Raw genomic sequence first — 25,080 nt, forward strand, 5'->3', positions numbered from 1 at the left:
GACTTTCATATTTTTTTGAAGTTGAAATCCATTTTTACGCGGTATTTCTAGAGCCTTTTTCTGAAAGATTAATGAAAATTGCAAAAGATGCGCTTGATTTTCGGGCACAATTGACGTGAAAGGAAAATTAGTGTAACATGTAATCGATCCTCTTCGCACGTCAAATCTCTTTTCAAGCCCCATTTTTCTTATCAGCATCCAATGTCAGTATCGACTTCTAGTGCTGGAAGTATTCATGTACCCTCTCAATTTCTTTATCCTGTCCATTCAGAAAAGCCTTAGCCAGATGCGCCTGACGCGAAATTTGCGTAAAAGCGCAATCGACACAATTTTTCGTCTTTTTTCATTTGCGTCTTAGATCATCCGGGTCCTGCTGTCACTGGGCCGTGGCTGCCCAAATACGCTTTTGTCAATTTGAATTAGCCAAGACTCCACCTTAATGACACCAAATCCCCTCCGAGCCAGACTGAATTGTCCTCTTTCTTCTCCGATTCCCTAATTGAGAGAACGACTCTATTCACAGAGAAAAAATAAAAAAGGAAGGCATTTTGAGCGTTTTACCGCTATTTCTTACAAAACGAGAAGCCGCTTGCGGCTTTAAGCTGAAGAAAAAGAAAGCACTGTCTCAGGTTTTCTACTCAGGTTGCGTAACTTAGCCTTCAGAGCAAAATTCTGACCCCTGAAGCCACTTTTCTGAACTCAACTTGAGCCAGATGTGACCTTGAGCTTCCCTGCTTATCTGAAATCCCCTCTCCTCCAAATAGTTGCATTTGAAAAGAGACAGACATTTTCTGTCCCGATTTATATATTTTTTTCTTTTGATTTTTCACGCTGTGCACCCTGCTGGATCCTTTTATTAACTTTATTTCAAAGCGCTCTTTTTTAGAAATTCGAAAACGGTTTCAATGAAAAAATGACGAGTTAAGGAGCCTCCACGAGAACAGAAAAAAGAACCAAAAAGGCAGAAACGATGAAACTCATTTTCGCCATCTTTATTTCGTTTGGAGCTGTTGTGGGCGATTACTGCGATTCGGAGGAAACAGATAGCGGTGAGAAAAATGTCGAAAATTTATGCTTTTGTCAATATTGAGTCAATGATTTTTGAATTTAAAATTCTCCAATGTGGGTGAGAATTTCCCCGATTTTTAGCTTGAAACTTGAAAATGACGCAAATCAAATTTTAAATTATTGATTGTTATATATTTTACCGCCAGTCATCCTAGAATTTCATGACGCCATTTTCTCTCCTTATCCTTTCTTTTAGCAATCTTCGAGCTTCACGACGATTTGGACGATGACGACGACGGATCAATCTCTTCGACCGAAAACCGCGCCTTCATCAACGAATACGGCGGCGGCGCATCTGCCATCGGAGCTCTTCTCGAAGATAATGACGGTCTCGTTTCCAAAGACGAATTTCTAAAAGCCTGGAAGCGCTCCACCGTTCACAACTGGACAACAGACGATGTGGTCACTTGGCTCCGTGGAGCAGATCTTGGCTTTCGAAGCGACATTGCTGACCAGATTTCTGCGATTTTTCAAATGCATCGGGTCACTGGAAGATGCTTCCCGCTCCTAGCGAAACTCGAACAGACGTTTTTGAAGAAGATCGGAATCAGGCAGCATTTGCTCAGGCGAAAGATTGCGCTTCGATCGATGGACGCGATTCTCTTCGGACCGCCGGTGAATGATTCTCTTGTCAAAGACTTGATCTTGGCAGTTTTGGCTGTGTTCATGATCTTTTCCGTCACCTTCATTATTCGGCTCAAGCGACAGTTTAAGGATGTCAAGTCAAGACTCAAAGCAGAAAGGTAAATGCCCCTTATCATCAACCATATACGCCCATTATTCTAGTACGAGACTGGAAGAACTGGACAACATGTGGAAAGAATACGCCGAAACGCCGCTTGATCATGATTCCGTTTCTACAGTTCTTGATCTCCCAGCAGGAAACCGTCAAAATACAGGTTATTCTTCCGAGAATCAGAATAAACGCCCAAATTAATCTCAAAACGATCAAAAATCTTCCTGAAATTGACTCGCTCGATCCCCAATTTCAGCGTCAAATCTATCCAAATTCAAATTAACAAAAAATCAAAACTAAAAAAGTGCCTCAAAAATCATGTAAAGACGGCGGTGAAGAACTAAGCTCTCTCGCAACTCTGAAAAAGCAAAACGACCAGCTTCAAGCCTCCCTAGAAGAAGCTCACAAGGAGTTGAGAAAGATGCAAAATGGCTACTCCCTCGACAAAATAGTCGTGACAAGTGATGTGAAAGAAATTCTCATTAAGACTTATCGTGCGGAGAAACGTAAGAGTAAACTCTTAGGAAATCCTAATCAACCAGTTTGTATTCAAATGAAATTAAGACAATTTGGACTTTCGAAAACGCGACGCGCGAAAGAAGGAACATGTGGCGACGGAGAATATGAAGAAACTTGAACGAGCAAACACCAATTTTTTCAGCTCCGTCAGATTGCTTCATTCGCATCAACTTGATCATCTTGACGCGGCGCTAATGCAAGCACACAAGGGTAAACAATCGCTTCAAATCAAGAAGCCGTTTGCTTCTTTAGCCGCTGCTTTTCTTTCTACGTCTCAAAGCCGCAAGCAGCTTCTTCATTTCAACTCCTTTTTTGGAATGTTCAGATTCTGACGCTCTTTTTTAGCCATCGAAGACATCGTCAGTTCCCAGAAAGAATCCCACGATCGTTGGCGAAAAATAGAAAAAATTTTTAAGTAAGCTGGCTCTTTTTTCATCTTTCGCATCTCTATAACTTCTTTCAGCATCCCGATCATGCGCCAGAAACAGATGGAAAACGGCGAATCGAGTCCGGATATCTACTCGACGCCGATCCTTTCCGAGCGTCCTCCTTCTTCCGCGGCGAGGAGCATCCACAACGAGTCTCTTCATCAAATCGCCTTGTCAAACCATCATCAGAATCGAGCGGGTGTCAAGCCCGTCAGTTCCATCCCTTCCGGCCTGCAACTCCACGGCAACAGCCACAGCAATGGTAATTTTCAGTCATTTTCGCAATCAGTGCCCGAACTGCTCCGCAATTATCCTTACGGCTCGAGATACTTGTTGCCTGTGATGTACAGGGCCGCACTGAGCAGAAACAGTCACATTGTAAAGAAACCCGCTGCATCTATTGCGCCATTTTTGAGACTGGGTAAAGTCGAAGGAGCTTTTTAGAGTTTAAGTAAGTGGTGAAAAAGTAAATAAAATTCAAGTTGGTGTCGCGGAAACCGGAAAGATATTGATGTTATTTCTTTATTTTTTGTATCTAAGGGGGCAGAAATCAAGATCGGATTTTTATTGAAAATAAACATATGTTAGTGACACCCTTATTTTTATACGCCAGGTCTCTGAAAGTGCCTTGGCAAGACCCTTTAGTTAGTAACTAAGGGTTTGAAGTTTCTATTAGTCAAATTAAATAAGGGTATCAATTTGTTTATTTGGATCGATTCTTGATGATTACCCTCGTAAAATTGAACGTTCTTTTCACTTTTTTTCTTCAGAAACAATGTCGGAAGACAACTCTCCAACTTCCACCCGACCGGAATTGCGACAAATGGACAGTACAATCAGCACGGATTCATGCATTTACACGCAGACGGGAACGCACGAGTCTGAAAGGGACACTTCTGAACCCCCCTCGCGAACATGGTAAGCTAAAAGTGCTAGAATAGAACATCGAGAACGATTTTGTAAATCTAGCATTTCTGAAATAAATGGAAACAGCGTAGCGTCATCGACTGCGGAAGAAGAATCGACGACGTCGCTGCGAAGTGCGTCTGCGTCAACGCATGTCAAGACGAAAAAACCAAAGTTTAAGCTCTTCGACAAAAGAAAACTCTCTTATTTGAGCTTTAGGAAGAATAAATGTAAGTAAAAACTTAGTTTGCAGATGTCATCTGATCTCTTAAGTCTTTAAAGATGTCCATGAATGTCTTTAATGTCTAAAGATCTCTATAGATGTCTGTTAATATCTTAAGATGTCGACAAAGATGTCCAAGAATATAATATCCGATATGGATGTCATCATAATATCCAACCTTATTTCAATTTTTAGCCAAAAAGAATGAGTAAAATGTCCATAAAAAACATTCTTCGCACCACTTCTACAAGGAACTCTGCTACTAGAATAACTCTAATTCATTCTACCGCTGTACATTTTCAATAACCAAAAAGACAACTCTTCGCTCGTACTCAAGACAACTTTACTCCAAGTTCATCAAGAAAAAGTATTCTTTTCACCTCTCAAAGTTAATTATTGTGCAATCTGCTGTAAAATATATTTTATTACATAACTCTTACTAGCGCCAGTATTGATAAAATCAAGTCAAACTATCTTCAAGGTTCATTTTTTAAAAGAAATCTAAGCATCGTCGCCAAAAAATCCTCTCGCCAAGCATGAACTTCTTTTTCAATTGAATAAATTCTGGGTTCAGCAACCTGTGCAAAAACCTGAGCCAGGGTTTGTGAATCAAGCGGCTTCGCCAATAATAATTTGAAAAACCTCTGGCAGAACCCTGAGTAAGGTTTCGCCATAGGTTGTCGAGGACAGCATAAATGATGAAAGCAAAAATAAAACTAGTCAAAGTAATCTACTGTCTCTCACACTGTATGAGCCATTTCTTCTGCTCTATTCCATATAAAAATAAAATCGTATATCAAAAACAATTGTTGATCAAAAATTCACTCGAGGATTTAATTGTCAATTAATTACCGCCGCCATTGAGACTCCAATGAGTCGAGCGGCAGTATCAGTATTGATCTGGAAGAAAGGGATGAAGGATCAATACCGTGCACATTTGAATTCAAAAATCGATCGCGCAGAAACGAGCCACAAGTCTAACGTGATATCACTCTGCCAACGATTTTCCCCTTCAAATTAGCGTACAGTTAGTTGAAGCACTATTCCCCCGCAAAACGAATTGAGACTTTATTGAAATAACGGGTTCGGAACCGATTCTTTGAGAGATGGAAGTGATTGAGGAAGTCGAAATCGTGAACTCTGAGAATTATCACGCGAATCATGAAAACCAGCAGAATCAGAATATTGAGAACATGGCAAATGAAAGAAGCAGCATGGATGATCTGCATTCATGGTAAGTGGATCATTTAATTGAATTATTCATCGTTTGATCCTCCTGATTTTTTCGCGTCGAGATGTTTCCATATGTCTGTAGATCTACTCATCTTGACAACTAACTTTAGATGTATTGAGATTACCAAAGATGTCTAAAATTTAGTAAAGTATTGAGTTAAATATTTAGTTTGTATCCAGATGTCTGTTGAATTGTCGAGTTATTATAAATTTGTCTCAAATTGTCAATTCTAGTGCGTTAAAAACCAATTCACCAGATCAAATTCGCAGCAATCTCGACGCCAATCCCTCCCCATCCAATTCAAGCAATAACCCTCCATTACCAAACAGCGAATACGCAAAAGATTGCGAGGACAGCTCATCACTTGTTGAAGCTTCACTTTCGAAATTGGCACTAGACGAAATTGCAAGTCCCCTTGAGACCAGCACGCGTGAGCTCTCCCAACAAGGTTTGTTATATTTTTGCAGCGACTTAATTATTTATTTCCCTGTTTCTCTTCAATTTGAGTTGGTGTTTCCTTTCTCAACTAACCTAACTTTTTAAATACAGATGATCTTGATAAGAACACTCTCAACACGCCAACTGCGGAGGAATCGGAGTTTCGAAAGCCAGCAGACTTCAGCAATACTTGCAGTACGCTCCGTACTCCCGTCAGTAGCCTACCTTCAGTAAGCAATAACAATTCGCTGAACTCAAGTGCGCTTGGAAGCCCTCATCTTCCGAATCCGCCTCAAATAAATGCCAGTTCAAAGTTGAATCCAGATAGTTTGCCATTTTGTCCACAGATGCTACCTCCTCATCTTGCCCAGCAACAAGCGCTTTATCAGCAGCAGCTTATACAGGTAATAAACCCACGTTTTTATTTTCCAGAACTAAAAATTTTATTAGGCTTTACAAATGCAGAACCATTTTCAAGGGCAGTTTCGAGGGCAAGTCCAGGGTTTTCCACAGCGACTTCCGCCTCAGCTTATTGCTCAGATACCCCAACAACATATTCCTCCTCATGCGGCGCGGCCTGGGCCTTCCAACGGACATGAAATGGGTGGAAATTCAGATCCTCGAGAATCAAGCCATATTCCACCGCCGCCTCTCCGACTTTGGAATAGCCCAAACACTCAAGGTCCCCCTGTTCTTCCTCATGGATTCCCGAGCGCGCAGCATCCAGACCCCCAATTCCCTCCTCCTCACTCTCGAAACGGACCACAGTCTAACCCAAACTCAAGTAGGCAACAGTTTCAGCGGCCAATTCCGGACATTCCACCGCCTCTGCCGACCCAAGACCAGCTCGATCAAATGCATCATCAGATGCACAAACGGCCAAACAAGCAACTACATCCGCTTAATCCACCCCATCATCAAATGCATCCCGATAACCCACCGCACGATCCAAGCAGTCGACTTTTAGTGCAGCGAGAAGAGCGAGACTCTTCCTATCAATCAAATCACCAGCGCCAAAGCTCAGATGAGGATCATCAAAGAGCCATAGAAAGTAATCAGAAATACGAAGCTCTTTTCAAAGCTCTCGGAGAGGCGAGCCAAAAGCACAATCAGCAATCAGAAATTGGTCAACATCAACATCAGCCTTCTTCGAAACCAGATCAACAGCTCGCTGACGATTGTCCTTGGCAACGAAGAAGTTCAAATCAAAGTTCTAGTCAGTCACAGCAAAAACATCAACCTTTTCAAAATCCTCCAGATCAGAAAATGCAGCTCCCACCGCCTCCGATCCAAGAGCGAGTCATTCCACAAGTTCCCGGACCTTGCGATCCTGAAGACCTAATCGACGGTGTCCTCTTTTCGTCGAATTATCTCGGATCAACCCAGCTTAAAGTCGATAAGAATTCGACGAAAACCGCTAGAATGATGCAAGCGCAAGAGGCAATGACCAGGGTCAAAGGTAATCGACTTCATGAATCAAGAATTTCAAATTATTTTTAGCCCCTGCAGGAGAAAGCCAGCCAAGTGTAGAAGTAGATCTCTTCGCGTCAACAAGCAAAATCAAGATTTTGAACGCGAAAACTCAAGAAGTAATCATGGAACATCCGTTGAGGAGTATTAGCTACATAGGAAATGGATCAAAAAACGGGCCGACTTCTCAATTTTTCTGCCGATAATTGTGGCCATAAGATCTTTTCATTTTCGCTCATAAATCTTTTTGTCTGTTAATTGAACCATTCAAAAGCCGATATCGGCGACATACTCGTCCTCATTGCCAAGCGAAAAGATGTGGAAGAAAGCGAACTCCATCGCCCTGTATCTGACAGCGGAAAACCTCAGCAGCGTGTTGTCTGTCACGTGTTACAGGTAATCATTTCTCGTTTCTCATTAAGTTTCAATTCATTCATCTAGTCTGCCGAGGCCGAGATGATGTCTTCTGCACTTGGACAGTGTTTTCAACTTGCATTTCAACTTTTCCTGCAAATTAATGGCATCCCGCCACCGAGCGATACAGAAGCAGTTCAGGAACTAGCGGAAGTTTATCATGATGACTTGGTCCACTATTCAAAGGTAAACAAGGCGAATGAGGCTTCTTCATCAAAGTCGTTTTCTTAGGCGAGATGTTCGGCCCCAACCTCTTACCCTTATTTAGCCCTTTTTTTCAACCCTTTTTCAGAGAGAAAACGCGAAAGAAATCTGGATTGAAAAGAAACGCGGTGAATCTTTAGGCGTTGCTCTCGTCGAATCTGGATGGGGATCAATTCTGCCAACGGTTATTCTAGCAAATATTCAGCACTCATCCCCGGCGGAACGAAGCGGCAAGCTGAACATTGGTGATCAAATTATGTCCGTGAATGGCACCAGTCTTGTTGGTCTTCCACTCAGTAGTGTTCATCAAGGTACACCCTAGGGCTCAAGACTTGAGCGCTATCATCATCTTTTCTAGTGATAAAGGGTGTCAAACCCGAACGCTGCGTGCGATTGAACATGGTCTCCTGTCCTCCAGTGGTAACAGTCATCATCAAGCGACCAGATTTGCGCCACCAACTCGGTTTTTCTGTTCAAAACGGAATCATTTGCTCGTTAATGCGCGGTGGAATCGCGGAAAAGGGAGGAGTACGAGTTGGACACAGAATTATTGAAATTAATGGTAAGCATTTAAAGCGCTAGAATTGGGTCCCCTGCAGATCCGTGTTAGTATAGTGGTGAGTATTCCCGCCTGTCACGCGGGCGACCGGGGTTCGATTCCCCGACACGGAGGATTTTTTTCATTTTTACGAAAAAATCGTTAAATGAAGAATCAAATACTGTTAGTTAATTGTGCTCATTTTTATTTTTAGACGAGTCGGTGGTAGCAACGCAACACGACAAAATAGTCCGACTACTCGTCACATCCGTGGGCGAAATCCACATGAAAACGATGCCCGCCGCCATGTTCCGCCTCCTCACGGGTCAAGATCAACCCGTCTATTTATGAATCTTTAAATTTACCTTACCTAGGCTAAATCTCAAAATAATTATATTTCATTTTCTATCGCTTTTTTCTATTTCGTTTCTCTATCTTTTCGTTCTACTATCTTCAAAAATGTCCAGTTGTCGCAATTTCTTCAGTTTCTTGAGTTTCCATTTTTAAAAATTGAAAAAATCTTGTTTGAATTATTTTCTGTACCACCAATAATAATAATCAATAATAAGTTGTTCAAATGTTCAACCACTTTTTTAAAGAAAGAAATGTCGATTTTACGAGATCTCTTCATTTTTGGTTTCACAGGATACTCCCTCTACACAATTTTAAACTCTAAATCCGCACAGAATTGGATTCAAAACTCGCCACACTCTTCTTATTTCCATGGTCAGGGGTCAGAAGTTGATCAAATTCGAGTGATTGCAATGACGGTGTCGGTTGTTTGGATGGTGATTTTTATGCTTCGAATGATCGCCCATTTAGCTAGAACTGCTTTCAAGCTGCTCTTAGTTCTTTCAATCATCGGTAAGCTAACTAATCACTGATTAGTAATCAGGGAGTTCTTGCGTGTTAATCGTCTTAAGTTTACTTCTACATGTTCCAATTCGATTTGGTCGCCTCGTACATCCCTCAAATCCGCCAGTACGGACCTCCATCATCAATTTCTCAAGCCGTTCAGCCGGCGAAAAAGCTGCTTCGCCACGGCCTTATCGCCCTTGCTGATAGAATTTATGATCTAGCCAAGCTGTTGCGCTAAACTTTTTCTGCCAATTTCTCCTATGAAAATAAAACTCCTTGAAATTAAGGTTATTTATCGTATCTTCACATGACGTAGCGCCCTTTTTGTAGAAACAAAATTTCATTTTCTTATTGAATTTTAATGCAATGATATTTTCAAGATGCATCTGATGATTCGACAAATATCGGTGTTCGACGCCAAAATAGCCATTCAATACGAATATCGGGGAGAGAATGAAGGTGATTTTAATTCAATTATCAAGAGACATGTAATTTAAGCATTTTTTAGCTCTTGCCAACCATCGCCGCCGTCGCTAGCGCTTACGAGCAGCCCAAGTACAATGACTTCCTTGATTCTTTGAGCCAAAAGAGTTCTGGCTGGGGTCATCCAACTGATAAGGTCGCTGCTTTGTTTTCTCTTTGCCCATCTCTGACCGAACCCGATAATGCTTCCGTCGTCTGTGACCAGTCTACCTGTGCCTTGGTCTGTAACGAAGGTATTCTTCTCGATTTTTAATGACAATTAATATTTATGAAAAAAAAGCTTATTTTTATAAATAAATTCTGACATCTCTTATCTAGGTTTTGTCGCCACTGGTCGAAGACGAACCAAATGCCGATTTAACAACGCAAATGGCTTTTTCTGGAAGAGACAGCTCGGCGGTTGTGACACTTGTGCTGACCTTGCTGCCCCACCAGCTGGTAAAAGATTCTCCCTTTGACGAAACTAACTGTTATCCTAAGGAGTCGAGGTGACCTGCGGCTTCAACTCCAGAGGCAAGAAGAAATGCACGTACAAGTGTGCCAACGGCGAAGACATCCAGTCTGGTGCAAGCAGCTGGGGAGCCGTTACATCGCTGTGCACCTGTCCACGATGGAATAACCGAGTTTGCGGCTGGAATACTCGCAAAATGGGCGGAATGATTACTGATGCTGACGTCTCTGGATTTACCTGTCCTGCAGCTCCAACAACTGTGCCACCAACAACAACTCCCGCCCCTCCAGCTAGCACAACCGCTGCTCCAGGAACCACCGGCGGTCCAGCAACTACCACTCCACCCGCTCCACCTGCAACAACCACTCCACCAGCTCCACCAGCAACAACGACCGCTGCACCACCCGCACCAACCACGACCGCACCGCCCCCTCCACCCACCACCACTCAGGCTCCACCTGAGTTTGAGCCACTAACCAACAACATCCCAAGCTCGCTCACAACTTGCACTGTTGGCGCCCGAACCGCCATCGACAAGATTGTCAACGGCGTCGACGCAACCCAGACTCACTGGCCGTGGATCGCCCGCCTCTTCCTCAAGGAATCTGTGGGTGCTGGCTCCGGTTTCCAGTGTGGTGGAGCGATCATCAACGAGAACTGGATCATCTCTGCGGCTCATTGCTGTGAAGGCATTGTTGAGATTGATGCGACATTGAATGATGCCGCTCAAAATACATTTGAATCTGGCGAGTTTACTGTCACTACCACTAGCATTTTCAACCACCCTGGATATGGTGATACTGCTGATGGAAGCGGAAGCAACATGGACATCTGCTTGATGAAATTCAACGACAATCTTGTCACTGGCAGAACTGGCACTGCTCCTGTTTGTCTTTCTACTTCCTATCCTGATCGTAAGTTTATCAAATTGTACTGAAAAATAACCACTTCTTCGAGATGGAAAGGCTTGCTGGGTCGCCGGATGGGGAACAACATCTGAGGGTGGAAACACAGCCAATCTTCTCCAGAGCGTTGGAGTCAACATTCTCGGCCAGGACTACTGCAATGCCAACACGAACAACAGTCCTCTCCTCCCCGACGACATTTGCGCCGGATTGCCAGATGTTGATGGCAATGGACTAACAGATGCCGGAATCGACTCCTGCCAGGGTGATTCTGGTGGACCACTCGTCTGCGATGTCAACGGTGCTGCCACTCTTGTCGGTGTTGTTTCACGAGGTGTTGGTTGCGCACGAGAAGGATTCCCAGGCATTTACACTGCTATTCATACTGATACCTGGGTCGCTGATACTATTGCTGCAAACCCTTGAACATCTCAATTCATATGAATAAAAAATACAATTCCAGATCTAAATGTTCAAATTTTCTTTGATATTATTGACAATAAATAAGCGCTTTAAATGCTTGCTCAGGAACTTTCATTAATTGTTGTTTCTTCATTCTTTTTAAAAGAAAAAAGGTCGATTTGGTCACGGCCGACATATATTAATACCTTCGAAATTTTTTATTTCATATGAGATGAAGATCTCAACTAAAAGAACAAATAACCGGTGAGGCTGTGTAGAGGTTGAGAGACCGCGGTTTTTAATCGCCGTCATAGGCTCAATTCCAAGAATTTTCAGGTACTTTTTAATTTTCAATTCTTGATCTTGATCGGACAACTCGTTTGAGAGAAGCCCTGAATATGCCTGATGGCAAGTTTATAACTCTCTCTTACGATCTTATTTACCCGATGTGAACGGGCCGAAAATGTAAGAAATAGTAAAAACAGGCTTTCATTCGAGATTGATAAGAAATAGAAAGTATTAAGAAGCATACCCAACAGGACTCGTCTCATTGCATTAAATCCGTCTAGGTATGGTCACGGTTTCCAAATCATAATCAACGTGTCTAATTCAATTAAATTCATTTCATATCATTTGATATTTCTTTGACTTTTAATGGATAATTTGGAACTCTATTTATATCGCATCGTCTCGATAATAATGGTCATTCCGAATATCGGAAAGAGAAGTCTAGACCATGAAGGTTCGTTTTTGATGCTTTATCTGATTTTTAAGCAATTTTCAGGTCTCACTTGCCGTTATTTCTACCATCTCAAGCGCATACGAACAGCCCAAGTATACTGATTTTCTTCGGGCTGTGAGCCAGAAGAAATCAGGATGGGGTCATCCAACTGACAGAATTGCTGCTTTACACACACTTTGCCCGGCTTTGACCACACCCGAAAATGCTTCTATCGTCTGTGACCAGTCTACTTGCGCCTTGATTTGTAACGAAGGTAGGCTTTATGTAAAAATTAAAAAGGTATTCATTCCTTTCCAAGACTTCGTTGCCACAGGTCGAAGACGAACCAAATGCAGATTCAACAACGCAAATGGCTTTTTCTGGAAGAGACAGCTCGGCGCATGTGAAACTTGTGCTGATCTTGGTGCTCCTCCTGCTGGTATGTAAAAGTCTCATCGCGAATCATTTGCACTGACCATTTTTAGGAGTCGATATGACTTGCGGTTTCAACTTCATGGGAAAGAAAAAGTGCACTTACAAGTGTGCCAACGGCGAGGATATCCAGTCAGGAGCAAACAGCTGGGGACAAGTAACGACTCTTTGCGCTTGTCCACGATGGAATAACCGAGTTTGCGGCTGGAATGCTCGCAAAATGGGCGGAATGATCACTGATGCTGAAGTATCTGGATTTACTTGTCCTGCTGCTCCAACAACTGTGCCACCAACAACAACTCCTGCTCCGCCAGCTAGCACAACCGCTGCTCCAGGAACAACCGGCGGCCCTGCAAGCACCACTGGACCAGCAAGTACCACTGGCCCTGCTCCCGAATTCGAGCCACTTACTAACAACATCCCAAGTTCGCTCACAACATGTACAGTTGGCTCAAGAACCACTCTCGAAAAGATCGTCAATGGTGTTGACGCTAATCAAGCTCACTGGCCTTGGATCGCACGACTTTTCTTCAAAGAAAACGTTGGAGACATGAGCGGTTTCGCTTGTGGTGGTGCAATCATCAACGAGAATTGGATCATTACTGCCGCTCATTGTTGCGAAGACAATAACGGTGGTCTTCTCGCCGAGGTCGACGCTACTCTTAATGATGCGGCGAAGGATACTATTGAAGCTGGCGAGTTTCAAGTCACTTCTACTACTATGTTCAATCACCCTGGATATGGTGATACTGCTGATGGAAGTGGAAGCAACATGGACATCTGCTTGATTAAATTCAATGACAACCTGGTCACTGGCCGAACTGGAACTGCTCCGGTTTGTCTGTCGACCGCCTACCCAGATCGTTAGTCTTTCTGCGTTCTACTCTTGTAAATTTATATTTTAAGACGGAAAGGCCTGCTGGGTTGCTGGATGGGGAGCCTTATCTTCAGGTGGCAGTTCACCTAATCTTCTCCAGAGTGTTGGTGTCAACATTCTCGGCCAGGAATATTGCTCTGCCAACAGCAACAACGGAGCTCTTCTCCCTGATGATATTTGCGCTGGATTACCCGACTTGGACGGCAATGGACTGACAGATCCTGGAGTAGACTCCTGCCAGGGCGATTCTGGTGGACCGCTTGTTTGTAATGTCAATGGAGCTGCTACTCTTGTCGGTGTCGTCTCACGAGGTGTTGGTTGCGCTGATGAAGGACACCCAGGAATTTACACCGCTATTCATACTGACACCTGGGTCGCTGATACTATTGCTGCAAACCCTTGAACGTCTGAATCCATATGTCATATTCTTTGAATAAAAATTTGCCAGATTCCTTTGCCAGGCTGGAGCATCAAGGGGATGAAGATCATGTTCGATGAAGGCTCCATCATGAATGGTTTTTCAGATATTAGTTAAAAAAAGAGAACTTGTTATTCAGAATGAATTTCTATTTATTCTGCTTACGTATGAATTTTTAATCAATCATGTTTGCTCGAGCTTGTCTAAAAGACTTTTGATCAAGCAGAAATCGGGTAGTTTTTAAATTTACGCAGAATGTTGTTGAGGAATGAGCTCAAGCGGAAGTGGGAAAATAATAGTCGAGTTCTTTTCAGCTGCGATAGAGTTGAGTGTTTGGAGATATCGAAGCTGAAGCGCGGATGGCGACTCGCTGATAATTTGAGCAGCTTCGCGTAAATTCTTAGATGCATTCATTTCCCCCTCAGCAGCGATTATCTTAAACACTTTAAAGAACATGAACTCAAGTTAGTAAGAGTACCTTAGCTTTAGCTTCACGGGCTGCTTCTGCTTCGGCGGCCATGGCTCGCTGGAGTGATTGTGGGAGGACGACGTTTTTCACCTAAAAAGAGATTGATTTTGAATTTTATACTGAATCTATACCTCAACACGCTCGACGGAAATTCCCCATGGATCTGTAGCGTCGTCCAAGATCTGTTGCATTTCATTTGCGATCTCCTCTCTATTTACAAATAACGTCACTCATTTTGCCGATTGAGGAAGATCATGAGTCTGCCTGGCGGTTAACTCTCTATATCTTTACCTTTCTGTAAGTAGCTGTGTAAGAGTTCTAGTGCCAAGAATGTTTCTCAAAGTTGTCTGGGCCAAAAGTCGTGTTGACGAGCTAGCATTTTCAACATTTGTTACAGATGCGATTGGCTGAGCGACTTTGTAATAGACAACTGCGTCGACAGAAACTGTGACATTGTCGCTCGTGAGGATTTCTTGTGGGGGAATGTCGAAAGAAATGGTTCGGATGTCGACAGTTTTGACGTCATCGCAGAACGCGTTGATAAAGAAGAGACCTGGGCCGACGGCCTTGCCTTCTTTGATCCGACCTAGACGGAAGATAACGGCGCGTTCGAACTCCGAAATAACGCGGATTCCGCCGAACAAAAAGATCGGAAAAATACAGATGCTCACGAGCCATCCTAGGAAAATGAGAAAGTTCGAGCAGCAGTCGAAATCGGGAGCATTTTGCGAATAAGAGTTGTCTTGAACATCCTTGGGGATTTCAACTATTTCCCCGTCAGCTTCTGAAGATTCTGAAATTGTTTCGACCTTTTAGATAAAAAAAAATATATACCCTTTTTCTCTGACATTTCAAAATTGAATTTGAAAAGATCAAATGAAACGCATCCCTTGCAAAGTCCATTTCCGGTCTGAATGAATAATCGAAAAAAGGGAGGACTAAATGCGTGGACGATGTTATGCGAGCAGAATCGTCAGATAAAAACAGAATTTAACTGTATTTTGTAAAAGAATAGCATATTTGATATCACACTGTTGGGAAGATGACACATGCTCGTGGAATACAGCACTTTCAAATTTCAAAACGTCGACCACACCAAAATGAAAGTGTTCCTCGCGTGTCTTATTGCTTTTTCCGCGGCTCAGGCCCCCACCAAAGAGCAAGCCTGCCAGGACTGCAAGGTAAGCCTTGATTGCAAATTTTACCAAACAGAACATTTAGGCCTTCAACAATCTGATCAAAGATGAAGCCGAAGGCCCTAACAACAACATCGTCAAAGCGTTCCTCAACCAGATCAACATTGCCTGCAACAACACCTCTTCCCAGCCACCGCTTTGCCAGATCTCCCTCGATCAAGGATTCATGAACTTTTGGAACGGAGCCGCTCAGGCCGACCCTGAAGCCTGGTGCGAGTCTTATACGCTTTGCGACTCCAACTCCCCAAGCCTCTTTGCTTTCGATCATTGCGGCACTTGCACGACCTTCACTGATGATTTGTCCAAGATCGCCAAGTACGATTCTGACTGGTGGAACGCCATCTGGAGCCAGTTCACCGACGACTTCTGCACCAACATTCCTTATTTTGAGGTCAAATACTGCAGAAAAGAAATGGCTGCTTTCAACCCAATGGCTCAGAGCCACTTGGTCGACATTGATGCCACTTTGGCCTGTGCTGCAGTCACTATTTGCTAATTTCATTGCTCTTTTAAAATTAGTTAATCCTTTTCTTTCCATATATTTGTGCTCGTAGTTTTTGTGTTCAGACTGTTCAATTTTCGATTTTAATAAAGAATTATTAGGGACCTCTTTTCTGATCATTTTTTTGTTTAGAAATGCGCCAAAAGTAGAGGACTCTGGAAAGCTCTAGAAAGCTTTAAAAGGCGCTTGAAAGGATGACAACTCAGGGACAAATCCTCGTTTACGGAGGGCGGAAGGTAGAAATCTCCATTTGTACGAAATTCTTTCTCTTCGGCTTCAACACTTTATTTTGGGTACTTTTGAAAGGATGAGTTCATTTTCATAGGAAAATTTAAGCTTATTGGAATTGCCTTGATAGCAATTGGTGTTTGGGCATGGACAGAAAAAGGGTTCTTCGACAATATCAGTCAAGTCTCTGATATTCCCTTTGACCCAGTTGTGCTCATCATTTCGATTGGAATGGTGATGTTCATCCTTTCTTTTGCCGGTTGTGTTGGATCGCTGAGGGAGAATATTTGCCTCTTGAAATTCGTAAGTCCATCCCCGAAAAACTTTTTTCTACTATAAATCTAGTTCTCGACAATCTTGGGGATCATTTTCTTCAGCGAGCTGGTGTGTACTATTCTGACCTTCCTCTACAAAGATTGGTTCAATCAGAAGTTTAACGACTTCATCGATACGACAATCACAAAATACCGCGACGATCCCGATCTACAAAATATTATCGACTTCGGCCAGCAAAAAGTAAAACTGCGGTTTCCAGCGGTTAATCACAGCCCACGCGCAAATTCCTCTGCGTGACGTCTATTTTTTCTTGTAGCTCGAATGCTGTGGGGGCGTGCAAGGACCACAAGACTGGGAGAGCAATATTTATTTCAACTGCTCGAGTTCTATTGAGTTGAATGGGATAGCGTACCGGCCGGTCGAGTCTTGTGGTGTGCCGTTTTCTTGCTGCGCTCATGGAGATGTCAATTTTGATGGGATCGCGAATACTCAATGTGGATACGGAGTTCGCACCAAAAAGGTACAATCTCTTGAAAATTTTACGATCCCCCTATTGAAAAATCTAGGAATCTGATTGGAGCGAAGATATTTGGACCGACGGATGCATTGAAAAATTCGAACAGTTCTTGAGACAAGAAACTATCTTTGTTTCTGGAATATTTATTGGTGTTGCTTTGCTGCAGGTACAAAAAGCCCGTTCGAACAGGCATAACGCAACTATACCTTTCAGATCGTGCCAATTTGCTTTGCGCAGAACATGATATCCGATATTGAGGCAATCAAGGCGACCTGGGTACGATGAAATGACCTAAAAAGCTTCCGTGAATCTTCACCAAAAAAGAAAAAAAAATGCTTATTCTTTCAAACTTTCTGTTCAACTCCTTCTGTTCCGACTCGTTAGAGCTTGATTTCTTGTTCTTCCAAATTATTTCATTATTCCGAAATAAAACTTCTTCAAAAATGATCCTGATGTAATTCAATGAAGATAAACTCCTTTGGCGATTACGAATTGAACTCGTCCTTGCTAGGTCCACTCTTTGAAAAAGTTTTCGCGAAAAACCGCATCAATAAATTCTGTAAATTCTATCCGAATATGACAGTATAAAAGGAGCATCAACGCGTTTCTTTAAATTAGACAGAAGTTAGCAAAAAAGAACGATGGCCTGTAAGTTGGATTTTAGTCCCTCTAAAACCTGATTATTTTTAGGCAATGGAGGGCCGAAAGGTGATAAGAAGGACGAGAGAAAAGTAGATTATAATAACAATTATATTAAATAACGAAAACGGTGCTTCCGCGACAAAGAAAAATTTCCACAAAAACGAAATGAAGACTTTAACCTCTCACTTACGTTTTTTTCCAAAACTTAAGACGATTACTGTACACTGTATTTTACTGTATGAAATTCTATTTGAAAAAATGACGACTCCGAAAATGGAGAGCAATAAACTAAACCTTTAAGTGTTTATAATGTTTTCTCGAGTTTATCAGTCGTTTCTTAGCTTAAAATCTATATATGAAGGCTTCGATTTTGCGTAAAAAACTAGATTTAAAAAGGTGGTCATTTAGATTGTTAGCGGAGTGAGGGGCTAAAGAATGGCTTGCAATGGAAACGAGTTTTTAATCCAGCAGTTAAAGAGCAAATGCCGCATTAGAAAGGTTTGATAGAAAGCCCCAAGTTCTGTCGATCCTACTTCTCTCTTTAGCCGCGGAAAAAGACCCTTCGTGAGATCGTCAAGTCTTACGAAAAGCCGGTTTCGGAGCGGCTCAGTCAGAAGAAAGGGAGACCTGAAGACGAGTATGAGAACTGGGACTGGGTTAAGAACAAAAATAACAATCCCTATTCTGTGAAAGATGAGAGCCCGGTTGGCGAGACGCTTCTTTGGGCAGAGCCGCACATGGAAGGAAGACACTTTGTGAACCCTTTTGCAGATGCGTTGCATGACATGATCAAGCAGGACTTGCCCGAAAAATTGAGGAATCGTTTGGACAGGCGAAAAGACATTTTCAACGACATGTTCAACGACGATCAGTTCAAAAAACCCATGATACCAGCTTCTTCTTCGACCCCGTTGCTAAAAATAAAGAAAGATTCCGAAAAGAGTACGGCTGAAGAATCACGTCAAGAGCAAGGTATCTATTGAAACCGATAAAGATTAGATACAGAATCGAGCGGCTTGCGGCTTTTGATTAATATGAACTTTAGCTTTTGATTTTCTCTTTAACTTTCTGATCTTTAGGATTTGATGCTCCCCAAGAATCTGCTGCAATACCAGAATCTTCTTCGATAGAAGCAATCGCTGCCATTAAAGAGCTAGATACGAACCAAAAAAAGATTGAACCTGATCTTCGTGAGGAAACGCCTCTATCACCAGAAATTCCTCTTGTTGAATGGGCAACTGACGGCATTAAATCCATTTTCCCCGAAAATCAGAAAATCCAAGATCCAGTTGATGCTGATTTGATCGAGGAGACAGAAGAAATGAAAGATGCACGACCAGAAATCGACCGGCTTCCTGAAGCAGTAGAATTAAAAGATAAAACGAAAGACAAGAACCCCGATGAAGTAAAACAACAAGATGATGGTGGAGTTGACGAGCTCTTTCCAGTGAAAGATGACGAGAAAAATGAGGATCCGGGAAGCTCTGAATCTGTCGAGAGTGGATGCATGATGGTCAATGAGAGTGGGGAGCGAATTTTCAAACCGTCATTCGCAGAAGGTATGTCACATTTCGTTGCTAATTTTAACGAGGGTTTTTTTATAGATTCTGAAGAGTCCGACTCAGAGTCTACGATTGAATCAAGCAAGGAAGATGTCGCTGAAGTCACCGAAAAGCCGCTGATCAGTGTTGATTCGAATAAAAACTTCGTAGAACCAGATTCGGGCTTTCAACTTGAAGGAACATCCGGCGATTTTCGAGGCCCAAATACTCCTTGGATTGATCTGACCATAGAACCTGAAGAATATACTTTCTCGTCGCCAAAAATCGTCAAGCAAGAAGACGACAATGAGGTTCAACGGTAAATAAATCATGTTTCTCAAATAACAACTATCGTCTTTTTCAGCCAAAGAGACATTTTGGTCGAAAAGTTATTGGTTCGAAATTTTATCGAGAATCCGAGCCCTCTAAGTCGCCGGAAAAATGCACCTGCCGGCTCTTTGCAGAGTCCGATTCAGAAGAGTCGTCGTCGACTTGTGCTCGATCCTCGTCCCCATCAAGTCAATCCAGAGCCATTGAAGATTCCACAAGCCGATGAAGATCAGTTAACTCGCTGTCAAGAATACGCAAAAGATATGCCATCACCGTACCAAAACCCAACGCGAACATTCCCTGGCCAATCAACTCCGCTGGATCGAATCGTCGCCACAAGAAGATATGAAAACTCGTTTGAGAACTTGCACGCCAGCAGCTCAAGATCGGAGCTGAAGAGAATGAAAGAATGGGCGGACAATCAGGATCGACTAAAGAAGAAAATGAAACTCAACAAGTAGAAAAAACCAAAAGCCAAAGCCCATTTTCGATCTTTTTCTCAGGAAACCAACATTATATTGGAATATTTTACCGTTATTTTCAAGCTGCTTTTATCACAATAACTGCTCACACATTTATTCTCATGCCACTTTCACTTCGCATGTTCCAATTATTTGCCCAAATTAGTTCAAAATCTGCCGAATTCTACAGAAATAAAACCTCACATTTTAAATCATCGTCAAGTTTATTAGATTTTATTCAGTCACAGATAACTTCAATGAATATCTCTTAGTAAGAAATTCACCACGCACGTTAGTTTTGGTGTATCTTTTTGCATGAGTTAAGTTTTATTTTTAAAGAATGAGATCAACGCAGAAAAGAGCACTCTCCTCGATCGTTAATAATTATTCCGCTTCAACAGGTTTCTACTTCGAAACGACCTTTCCATAGATATCCATCTTAAGCACTGTCATCTCAAGCAGAACTCAGCCAGCGAGAACTTGCCAACACAATTCTCTCTCCATCAACTCTCGATTCAACAACTCAATTCGCGACTCAAGCTTCTTCCCTCAACCCTACTGTATCTTGCCTCAGTGAGGGACATACTCTCAAGTTTGACAAATGTCCCTCTTCTCTCGCCTCGGAATTCTTGAACCAAAGCCCTGATAAAGTCCTAGTTATCACCTACGAAACAAAGTAAGGAACATATTTTATGGGGTGGCGGGCGACTACGTTCGAAATCGGTTTTTGGGCCCATTTTTAGAATGGCGTTCGAAATTTCCAAAATATCTTTGCCAAAATATGGGCTGAAATCATTGAAATCGTGTAAGTAAAGGAAGTTGGCATCATTATGGCCCATGATTTATGGGAGAGTTTACTTACAAATCAGGCGCGGAGCGCATATAAGCTCTGAGCTCAAAAATGAGTCATTTTTATAAGCAATTTCAGAAATTTTTTAAACGGCGTTCGAAATTTCGAATGTAGCCGCCCTACACCCATTTTATGAAGCTGATCTGAATATTCTTTTTCAAAAGGAACGACATGGGAAAGTGGTCAAACGAAATGGAAGTCGAGCGAAAAATCATCGTCGAAAAACTCAAGACTGATCTGACTCAAGTCGCCTTGGAGGTCGTTGCTCAAGGATTCTGGGCAGATGCTATCGATCCAACCACTGGAAAAGCCATCTTTGGGTCAGAAATCGAGTCCGGTTTGATCATCGAATCTGACGCTCGTTTTGCCGATCTCGACGACTTTGAGTAAGTTCCAAAGGGAATAATCTTCCCTAATTATCCTTTTTTCAAGAGTTGAAGATCTCGGCTGCTGCACAATTCTCAAGCATCTTACCTATGGAACCAATTCTATCTCTGGCTTCGTCTTCTATAAATAAAAAGAGACAACTGCTACTTCTGTTCCTTTTCTTTCACAACTGTAAAATGACATACAGTATGATTTCTAACTTATTACCAAATCGTCGGTGCGAATAGCATTTTATTTATCCAGCTCTTGTTCTTGCTTGAATTTTCAGAAAGGAGCAAAATGACTTTTCGAGCGATGCGATTCGGAGCTTTTTCTCTCAGAAGAGCAAATTTCGTCCGAGCCACACAGTTTAACATGCCTGCTACGAGTACAGTTGTGATCAGCAGACGCAGTTTCTTCGGGAAAAAGGATGAAGAAGAGAAGAAGGCCGAGAAGAAGGAACAAACTGAGGGTGAAACTGAGCAGGTTCGTTTCTCATAGAGAAACGCATATGCGTAGCTATAGCTATTTTTTATCGGAAATAACTAGAACCAGCTTTCAACTTGCTTTGACCACTACAATTTAACGAACAAGAAGTCCTTAAAAAGCCCCTCGTTATTACCATTTAAGCTAAATATTACTCTGGAAGAAGCTATCGAGCAAATCAACTCCCTTGAATCCCAATTGTCCGAAGCCAAAGCGGCTCGCGAAAAAGAAGAAAAAGACTTCAAATACAGACTTTCCGAGATCGCCCAAGAAATGAAGAGCCAAAAGACCAGATTGGACAGGGAAGCTGAAAAAGCGAAAGTAAGTTGTCTTCTTAGATCGCAGCTGGATATGATAGATCCCGGAAGTTCGTTGATAGCGATCTCGATTTCAAATTGTGTATCTCGTGATTAGTTTTCTTTGAAATACATCTGCGTGAAAAGAGTGCTTCCGCTCATTAGCGCTTGAACATCTGCTTTCTTACTGTATAAAACTGAGGTCTAAAGAGAAAATAGCATCAAATCAAACTTGAAAGCTTCAATTTCAACTTTCAAACAACGAAAAACTCCAAAAATGGGAGCTTGTGCGTCTAAAAAGTCCTTTGCCGCCAAAAACGAAGAATACTTCGACACGCAGTTAGAATCCCTTCAGTTGGAAATCAAAGCCGCCCGAGAAAAGCTCCAAGAGTCGCACAAGAAACGCGCTAAGATCGAGACCGAGCTTGTTTCCGTTCTCGAAACGAACCAGTACTTCAGGACGTCACTTGGCAAGATGCAGCACGAACAAGTAGACAACTTGAAGAACCTGTCGGGGAGTATTCGGCGAACTGCCATCGACGCGGGCTACTTTCACTTGCAGTACAAGACGATGGTGCCAAAGCTGAATGAGCGGAAGAGAATTAATGAGCAACTGATGGACAAGTACAGATCGCTCGAGCGACAGCAGCGCATGTATCAGCTTCACGTCGAATCTAACTGAAAACATCTTTGTTTTCCCCATGATTTATACTGTTCTATCTTTTTCATGAATAAAGACATCATTTTTCAAAATTGATATCCTAAATTTTCAATATTATTTAATCATCATTATATGAATATTTTGTGGTGGATCAGTATATAATCGTCGCAAATTCATAACGCGCATCAATTTTCCACTCAGTGCTCTCAACAAACAATTATATATTTAGGTCTATGGAATCAAAAGCTTCGCCAAAGACCTCTTACCAGTCGCAGATCAGCTCCAACTCGCCCTAGAGAATGTACCAGCTGCTGAGCTCGAAGAAAATAAAGCTCTGAACGATCTTAAGGAGGGTATTGAAATGACTCAACAGCAAATAAGCAAGGCTTTTGAGAAGAATCAAATTATCTTAGGTACTTGTTGAGCTGGTTGTTAATTTTTTTATGGCGGTTTTTAGTCAACCCGGAAATTGGCGCTGAATTCGACGCTAATCTCCACGAAGCCGTCATGCGGGTTCCTCGAGCGCAAATGCCGGACAACGAGCCAAACACAATCGCTTTCGTCCAAAAGACCGGCTACAATATTAAAGATCAAGTGCTCAGACCATGCTGGGTTGGCGTCGTTTCAGAATAACACTTCAATCTTCTTTCGTTATTAATAGTTGATTACTGTTTGTGTCTGATCGAGTTCAAAACTGATTCTGCCCTTTTTGCTTCCTAATATGGACATTTAGTAATTGAGATTCTTCAATTATCGTGGACTTTATTTTTAGAAGGAATATGATAGATATTTCCTGCTGGATGTATGTAGGAGGAGTCACCAACGACATATCTACTACAGAACTAGGAATGGTTTCATCAAAAATGCAAGGTTATTCAATGATTTCAGTAATACTAATAATTAGTTCTTCAGAGAAAGTCTCTCTGAAACTTATATGAAGCGTGTTTTGCGGTTTTTTGAAAAAACTCCCGATGTTTTCTTAGTTTGAGCCTTCCGTTCGCTTATTATCATCAAGGTGAATATTTACTGCCCATATTTTCGGTTTCTTCTAAATAAGATCTTTTACTTTGACTGCTGGATTTATCAGAACTTAGCAAAAAAGATCTTTACCTGTAACCAAAGAACAGGAGATTACTTCGAGCAGATTGGACATGTTACTGACGTCCTAATTGATTATGGAATGGGTAGGAACCTAAGCTGTCTTCTTTTGCTTACCTAAATCAAGGAATAATCAAATTCGACTGCGGAAAATCGCGCGACGATGCGATTCAGTATCTGAATCGAACCTCTCTCAAAGGATCAATTCTCAACCTTGAAGAATGCCTCTCCGTGAATGTCATCAAAGCGATGGAATATCTTTCTGAACCGAAGACCTCTCCGAAACAAGAAAGAAGCAATAGAAAAACGAACACCTCAAGACCACAAAAACGCAAAGCTTCACCCCCGACAACGAAGTATTTCTTTCTGTCTTACTATTCGCTCTGGAAAAATCTGGCACGATATTTTTTGCATGGAAATGTTTCGGTGAAATGAGCCTGAAATGAGCGCTTGAATGGTTAAAGCCCTGCATGAATTCCGTTCACGAATCTTACTGTTTAATTCCAGTAAAGAAAATCAAGACAAGAAAGCCGAAAAACCTATGAAAAAAGGGAAAGAAGAGACTCCCTTCTTTTTGAACATAGAAAATCTTCCTGACGACGCTACGTGAGTTCTAGCGAGTTGTTTTCTTTTCGTTAAAATTGGGTTTTAGTGATTCAGAAACGCTGAACTTCTTCGTCTTCGCTGGCGATGTGGTGCACTTTGAAATTGTGATGCGACGCGGGCGAAGAACTGCGCTACTTTTCTTCAAGACTGAGCAGGAGCGACAATCCGCCGCTCATCATTTGGACAAATCTTTCTTCAAAGGAAAGGGTTGGAAAAAATAAGGAAACAATAAAGCAAATGCGCTTTCAACCTTCTTCAGGCTACCGACTCCGTGTTAGGGAATAAAAACCTGGTGCAAAGCTTCTTTTCTCTCCAAAAATAATCATCAGCAGCTGTCAAAATTGTGATGCATTTAATCCTCTTACTGCCTCTTCTTTTATCCCTTCCTGCTCAACAATAAAAATTATTTCTTCACTAAAAGTTGTACATTGAAAAAGAATTCTTTCTGAGTAATTCTTTATTTTCATTTCTTTTAACTTTTACATATTCGCAAGCAAATGAGCCTCAAAGCACTCTATCATTTTGCATTCTCCGTTTTCTTTCTTGGGCAGGTTTTTCATCTGCAAGGGACGCGATGTTTTTTTCAAGCACTATTTTTCTGATTTATTTTCTTGAGTAATACCGTGTCTAGCAAGTTTAGCCGTTCTTTTGACAAGTTTTTATTAGAAAAAGATGCAGTAGCAGTTGTTTTTTTGAAACATGTTTACATATTTGCAAGCAGTTGTGCTTCGAAGCATTCTATCGATTTACAGTCGTTGTTGTCTCCTTCAAGATTATTCTTCGAAATTCCATCAGCGAGAGAGACGATTGCTCTATTGAGCCACGACGGA

The 25,080-nt window shown here is 42.0% G+C and overlaps 12 protein-coding genes and 1 non-coding gene across 16 annotated transcripts; 12 read left to right on the top strand and 1 right to left on the bottom strand.

Moving 5' to 3' along the window:
• The first annotated feature begins 854 nt into the window (after nt 1-854).
• On the top strand, nt 855-4,647 carry LOC145698615 (stromal interaction molecule 1-like). Of its 3 annotated transcripts, none has more exons than XM_081775824.1 (10): nt 855-1,049; nt 1,265-1,811; nt 1,855-1,967; nt 2,131-2,310; nt 2,369-2,533; nt 2,669-2,738; nt 2,787-3,013; nt 3,522-3,669; nt 3,745-3,887; nt 4,076-4,647. In XM_081775824.1, exons 1-10 carry the CDS (start codon nt 971-973, stop codon nt 4,090-4,092), a joined length of 1,689 nt encoding a protein of 562 aa, XP_081631950.1. In that variant the 5' UTR covers nt 855-970; the 3' UTR covers nt 4,093-4,647. The 3 variants fall into 3 exon arrangements, with proteins under 3 accessions (XP_081631950.1, XP_081631949.1, XP_081631951.1); XM_081775823.1 differs by having other exon boundaries at nt 3,721-3,887; nt 4,076-4,645; XM_081775825.1 differs by having other exon boundaries at nt 1,855-1,947; nt 2,141-2,310; nt 3,721-3,887; nt 4,076-4,643.
• A 195-nt stretch (nt 4,648-4,842) lies between these two features.
• Nucleotides 4,843-8,690, top strand: LOC145698650 (uncharacterized). The gene is made up of 10 exons (XM_081775865.1): nt 4,843-5,114; nt 5,348-5,562; nt 5,664-5,956; nt 6,003-7,011; nt 7,053-7,177; nt 7,293-7,418; nt 7,464-7,622; nt 7,729-7,951; nt 7,999-8,202; nt 8,393-8,690. Exons 1-10 carry the CDS (start codon nt 4,987-4,989, stop codon nt 8,527-8,529), a joined length of 2,619 nt encoding a protein of 872 aa, XP_081631991.1. The 5' UTR covers nt 4,843-4,986; the 3' UTR covers nt 8,530-8,690.
• TRNAD-GUC (transfer RNA aspartic acid (anticodon GUC)) lies at nt 8,241-8,312 on the top strand. The gene has a single exon. It is a non-coding gene; the product is annotated as a tRNA-Asp (tRNA).
• Nucleotides 8,691-8,752: 62 nt separating the features above from the next.
• On the top strand, nt 8,753-9,340 carry LOC145698643 (uncharacterized). The gene is made up of 2 exons (XM_081775858.1): nt 8,753-9,042; nt 9,102-9,340. The coding sequence occupies exons 1-2, from the start codon at nt 8,784-8,786 to the stop codon at nt 9,272-9,274; spliced, it is 432 nt and encodes a 143-aa protein (XP_081631984.1). The 5' UTR covers nt 8,753-8,783; the 3' UTR covers nt 9,275-9,340.
• Nucleotides 9,341-9,410: 70 nt separating this feature from the next.
• LOC145698617 (uncharacterized) lies at nt 9,411-11,412 on the top strand. The gene is made up of 5 exons (XM_081775827.1): nt 9,411-9,495; nt 9,545-9,752; nt 9,838-9,957; nt 10,000-10,884; nt 10,928-11,412. Exons 1-5 carry the CDS (start codon nt 9,490-9,492, stop codon nt 11,299-11,301), a joined length of 1,593 nt encoding a protein of 530 aa, XP_081631953.1. The 5' UTR covers nt 9,411-9,489; the 3' UTR covers nt 11,302-11,412.
• A 487-nt stretch (nt 11,413-11,899) lies between these two features.
• Nucleotides 11,900-13,763, top strand: LOC145698619 (uncharacterized). The gene is made up of 5 exons (XM_081775829.1): nt 11,900-12,019; nt 12,062-12,272; nt 12,318-12,437; nt 12,484-13,293; nt 13,337-13,763. The coding sequence occupies exons 1-5, from the start codon at nt 12,014-12,016 to the stop codon at nt 13,708-13,710; spliced, it is 1,521 nt and encodes a 506-aa protein (XP_081631955.1). The 5' UTR covers nt 11,900-12,013; the 3' UTR covers nt 13,711-13,763.
• A 42-nt stretch (nt 13,764-13,805) lies between these two features.
• On the bottom strand, nt 13,806-15,044 carry LOC145697629 (stomatin-like). Its single transcript, XM_081774847.1, has 5 exons — nt 15,029-15,044; nt 14,486-14,987; nt 14,326-14,404; nt 14,204-14,284; nt 13,806-14,160 (listed from the first exon to the last, which is right to left on the bottom strand). The coding sequence occupies exons 1-5, from the start codon at nt 15,042-15,044 to the stop codon at nt 13,972-13,974; spliced, it is 867 nt and encodes a 288-aa protein (XP_081630973.1). The 3' UTR covers nt 13,806-13,971.
• A 143-nt stretch (nt 15,045-15,187) lies between these two features.
• Nucleotides 15,188-15,996, top strand: LOC145698635 (uncharacterized). The gene is made up of 2 exons (XM_081775847.1): nt 15,188-15,375; nt 15,416-15,996. Exons 1-2 carry the CDS (start codon nt 15,244-15,246, stop codon nt 15,884-15,886), a joined length of 603 nt encoding a protein of 200 aa, XP_081631973.1. The 5' UTR covers nt 15,188-15,243; the 3' UTR covers nt 15,887-15,996.
• A 32-nt stretch (nt 15,997-16,028) lies between these two features.
• On the top strand, nt 16,029-17,842 carry LOC145698627 (tetraspanin-5-like). Its single transcript, XM_081775837.1, has 7 exons — nt 16,029-16,185; nt 16,229-16,423; nt 16,466-16,636; nt 16,713-16,916; nt 16,963-17,079; nt 17,127-17,561; nt 17,604-17,842. Exons 1-6 carry the CDS (start codon nt 16,087-16,089, stop codon nt 17,196-17,198), a joined length of 858 nt encoding a protein of 285 aa, XP_081631963.1. The 5' UTR covers nt 16,029-16,086; the 3' UTR covers nt 17,199-17,561; nt 17,604-17,842.
• A 112-nt stretch (nt 17,843-17,954) lies between these two features.
• Nucleotides 17,955-20,099, top strand: LOC145698616 (uncharacterized). The gene is made up of 5 exons (XM_081775826.1): nt 17,955-18,053; nt 18,101-18,527; nt 18,635-19,114; nt 19,160-19,415; nt 19,461-20,099. The coding sequence occupies exons 1-5, from the start codon at nt 17,991-17,993 to the stop codon at nt 19,885-19,887; spliced, it is 1,653 nt and encodes a 550-aa protein (XP_081631952.1). The 5' UTR covers nt 17,955-17,990; the 3' UTR covers nt 19,888-20,099.
• Nucleotides 20,100-20,226: 127 nt separating this feature from the next.
• Nucleotides 20,227-21,367, top strand: LOC145698636 (cobalamin trafficking protein CblD-like). Its single transcript, XM_081775848.1, has 4 exons — nt 20,227-20,288; nt 20,332-20,563; nt 20,902-21,123; nt 21,170-21,367. The coding sequence occupies exons 1-4, from the start codon at nt 20,228-20,230 to the stop codon at nt 21,252-21,254; spliced, it is 600 nt and encodes a 199-aa protein (XP_081631974.1). The 5' UTR covers nt 20,227; the 3' UTR covers nt 21,255-21,367.
• A 17-nt stretch (nt 21,368-21,384) lies between these two features.
• On the top strand, nt 21,385-23,288 carry LOC145698632 (protein GrpE-like). The gene is made up of 4 exons (XM_081775843.1): nt 21,385-21,589; nt 21,734-21,910; nt 22,776-22,959; nt 23,004-23,288. The coding sequence occupies exons 1-4, from the start codon at nt 21,404-21,406 to the stop codon at nt 23,177-23,179; spliced, it is 723 nt and encodes a 240-aa protein (XP_081631969.1). The 5' UTR covers nt 21,385-21,403; the 3' UTR covers nt 23,180-23,288.
• A 32-nt stretch (nt 23,289-23,320) lies between these two features.
• On the top strand, nt 23,321-24,661 carry LOC145698642 (uncharacterized). 2 transcript variants are annotated; one of them, XM_081775857.1, is made up of 5 exons: nt 23,321-23,416; nt 23,459-23,561; nt 23,641-23,730; nt 23,772-24,250; nt 24,297-24,661. In XM_081775857.1, exons 3-4 carry the CDS (start codon nt 23,727-23,729, stop codon nt 24,077-24,079), a joined length of 312 nt encoding a protein of 103 aa, XP_081631983.1. In that variant the 5' UTR covers nt 23,321-23,416; nt 23,459-23,561; nt 23,641-23,726; the 3' UTR covers nt 24,080-24,250; nt 24,297-24,661. The 2 variants fall into 2 exon arrangements, with proteins under 2 accessions (XP_081631983.1, XP_081631982.1); XM_081775856.1 differs by lacking the exon at nt 23,459-23,561 and having other exon boundaries at nt 23,323-23,390; nt 23,672-23,730.
• The last annotated feature ends 419 nt before the right edge of the window (nt 24,662-25,080 follow it).

The sequence above is a fragment of the Oikopleura dioica genome, chromosome 2 (assembly GCF_907165135.1).
Source record: "Oikopleura dioica chromosome 2, OKI2018_I68_1.0, whole genome shotgun sequence".
NCBI classification, from domain to species: Eukaryota; Metazoa; Chordata; class Appendicularia; order Copelata; family Oikopleuridae; genus Oikopleura; species Oikopleura dioica.

What these genes read in the sequence shown, in the direction of transcription:
- LOC145698615 (XM_081775823.1), top strand. Translation starts at nt 971, where the DNA reads ATGAAACTCATTTTCGCCATCTTTATTTCGTTTGGAGCTGTTGTGGGC. An exon ending in AAAATAGAAAAAATTTTTAA is followed by an intron (nt 2,739 to 2,786) that starts GTAAGCTGGCTC and finishes AACTTCTTTCAG; the next exon opens with CATCCCGATCATGCGCCAGA. An exon ending in CGGCAACAGCCACAGCAATG is followed by an intron (nt 3,014 to 3,521) that starts GTAATTTTCAGT and finishes TTTTTTCTTCAG; the next exon opens with AAACAATGTCGGAAGACAAC.
- LOC145698650 (XM_081775865.1), top strand. Translation starts at nt 4,987, where the DNA reads ATGGAAGTGATTGAGGAAGTCGAAATCGTGAACTCTGAGAATTATCAC. An exon ending in ATGGATGATCTGCATTCATG is followed by an intron (nt 5,115 to 5,347) that starts GTAAGTGGATCA and finishes TGTCAATTCTAG; the next exon opens with TGCGTTAAAAACCAATTCAC. An exon ending in CGTTGAGGAGTATTAGCTAC is followed by an intron (nt 7,178 to 7,292) that starts ATAGGAAATGGA and finishes TTGAACCATTCA; the next exon opens with AAAGCCGATATCGGCGACAT.
- LOC145698643 (XM_081775858.1), top strand. Translation starts at nt 8,784, where the DNA reads ATGTCGATTTTACGAGATCTCTTCATTTTTGGTTTCACAGGATACTCC. An exon ending in CTTAGTTCTTTCAATCATCG is followed by an intron (nt 9,043 to 9,101) that starts GTAAGCTAACTA and finishes AATCGTCTTAAG; the next exon opens with TTTACTTCTACATGTTCCAA.
- LOC145698617 (XM_081775827.1), top strand. An exon ending in CCTTGCTGCCCCACCAGCTG is followed by an intron (nt 9,958 to 9,999) that starts GTAAAAGATTCT and finishes TGTTATCCTAAG; the next exon opens with GAGTCGAGGTGACCTGCGGC. An exon ending in TTCTACTTCCTATCCTGATC is followed by an intron (nt 10,885 to 10,927) that starts GTAAGTTTATCA and finishes CACTTCTTCGAG; the next exon opens with ATGGAAAGGCTTGCTGGGTC.
- LOC145698619 (XM_081775829.1), top strand. An exon ending in CGCCTTGATTTGTAACGAAG is followed by an intron (nt 12,273 to 12,317) that starts GTAGGCTTTATG and finishes TTCCTTTCCAAG; the next exon opens with ACTTCGTTGCCACAGGTCGA. An exon ending in GTCGACCGCCTACCCAGATC is followed by an intron (nt 13,294 to 13,336) that starts GTTAGTCTTTCT and finishes TTATATTTTAAG; the next exon opens with ACGGAAAGGCCTGCTGGGTT.
- LOC145697629 (XM_081774847.1), bottom strand. An exon ending in ACACAGCTACTTACAGAAAG is followed by an intron (nt 14,405 to 14,485) that starts GTAAAGATATAG and finishes ATTTGTAAATAG; the next exon opens with AGAGGAGATCGCAAATGAAA. An exon ending in CCCGTGAAGCTAAAGCTAAG is followed by an intron (nt 14,161 to 14,203) that starts GTACTCTTACTA and finishes AAAGTGTTTAAG; the next exon opens with ATAATCGCTGCTGAGGGGGA.
- LOC145698635 (XM_081775847.1), top strand. Translation starts at nt 15,244, where the DNA reads ATGCTCGTGGAATACAGCACTTTCAAATTTCAAAACGTCGACCACACC. An exon ending in AAGCCTGCCAGGACTGCAAG is followed by an intron (nt 15,376 to 15,415) that starts GTAAGCCTTGAT and finishes CAGAACATTTAG; the next exon opens with GCCTTCAACAATCTGATCAA.
- LOC145698627 (XM_081775837.1), top strand. Translation starts at nt 16,087, where the DNA reads ATGACAACTCAGGGACAAATCCTCGTTTACGGAGGGCGGAAGGTAGAA. An exon ending in ATATTTGCCTCTTGAAATTC is followed by an intron (nt 16,424 to 16,465) that starts GTAAGTCCATCC and finishes CTATAAATCTAG; the next exon opens with TTCTCGACAATCTTGGGGAT. An exon ending in TTGGTGTTGCTTTGCTGCAG is followed by an intron (nt 17,080 to 17,126) that starts GTACAAAAAGCC and finishes TATACCTTTCAG; the next exon opens with ATCGTGCCAATTTGCTTTGC.
- LOC145698616 (XM_081775826.1), top strand. Translation starts at nt 17,991, where the DNA reads ATGGCTTGCAATGGAAACGAGTTTTTAATCCAGCAGTTAAAGAGCAAA. An exon ending in AGAATCACGTCAAGAGCAAG is followed by an intron (nt 18,528 to 18,634) that starts GTATCTATTGAA and finishes TCTGATCTTTAG; the next exon opens with GATTTGATGCTCCCCAAGAA. An exon ending in CAAACCGTCATTCGCAGAAG is followed by an intron (nt 19,115 to 19,159) that starts GTATGTCACATT and finishes GTTTTTTTATAG; the next exon opens with ATTCTGAAGAGTCCGACTCA.
- LOC145698636 (XM_081775848.1), top strand. Translation starts at nt 20,228, where the DNA reads ATGAGATCAACGCAGAAAAGAGCACTCTCCTCGATCGTTAATAATTAT. An exon ending in TAATTATTCCGCTTCAACAG is followed by an intron (nt 20,289 to 20,331) that starts GTTTCTACTTCG and finishes ATCCATCTTAAG; the next exon opens with CACTGTCATCTCAAGCAGAA. An exon ending in GTTATCACCTACGAAACAAA is followed by an intron (nt 20,564 to 20,901) that starts GTAAGGAACATA and finishes CTTTTTCAAAAG; the next exon opens with GAACGACATGGGAAAGTGGT.
- LOC145698632 (XM_081775843.1), top strand. Translation starts at nt 21,404, where the DNA reads ATGACTTTTCGAGCGATGCGATTCGGAGCTTTTTCTCTCAGAAGAGCA. An exon ending in CTGAGGGTGAAACTGAGCAG is followed by an intron (nt 21,590 to 21,733) that starts GTTCGTTTCTCA and finishes TTACCATTTAAG; the next exon opens with CTAAATATTACTCTGGAAGA. An exon ending in GAAGAATCAAATTATCTTAG is followed by an intron (nt 22,960 to 23,003) that starts GTACTTGTTGAG and finishes GGCGGTTTTTAG; the next exon opens with TCAACCCGGAAATTGGCGCT.
- LOC145698642 (XM_081775856.1), top strand. Translation starts at nt 23,326, where the DNA reads ATGATAGATATTTCCTGCTGGATGTATGTAGGAGGAGTCACCAACGAC. An exon ending in GACATATCTACTACAGAACT is followed by an intron (nt 23,391 to 23,671) that starts AGGAATGGTTTC and finishes TAACCAAAGAAC; the next exon opens with AGGAGATTACTTCGAGCAGA. An exon ending in CCTAATTGATTATGGAATGG is followed by an intron (nt 23,731 to 23,771) that starts GTAGGAACCTAA and finishes ACCTAAATCAAG; the next exon opens with GAATAATCAAATTCGACTGC.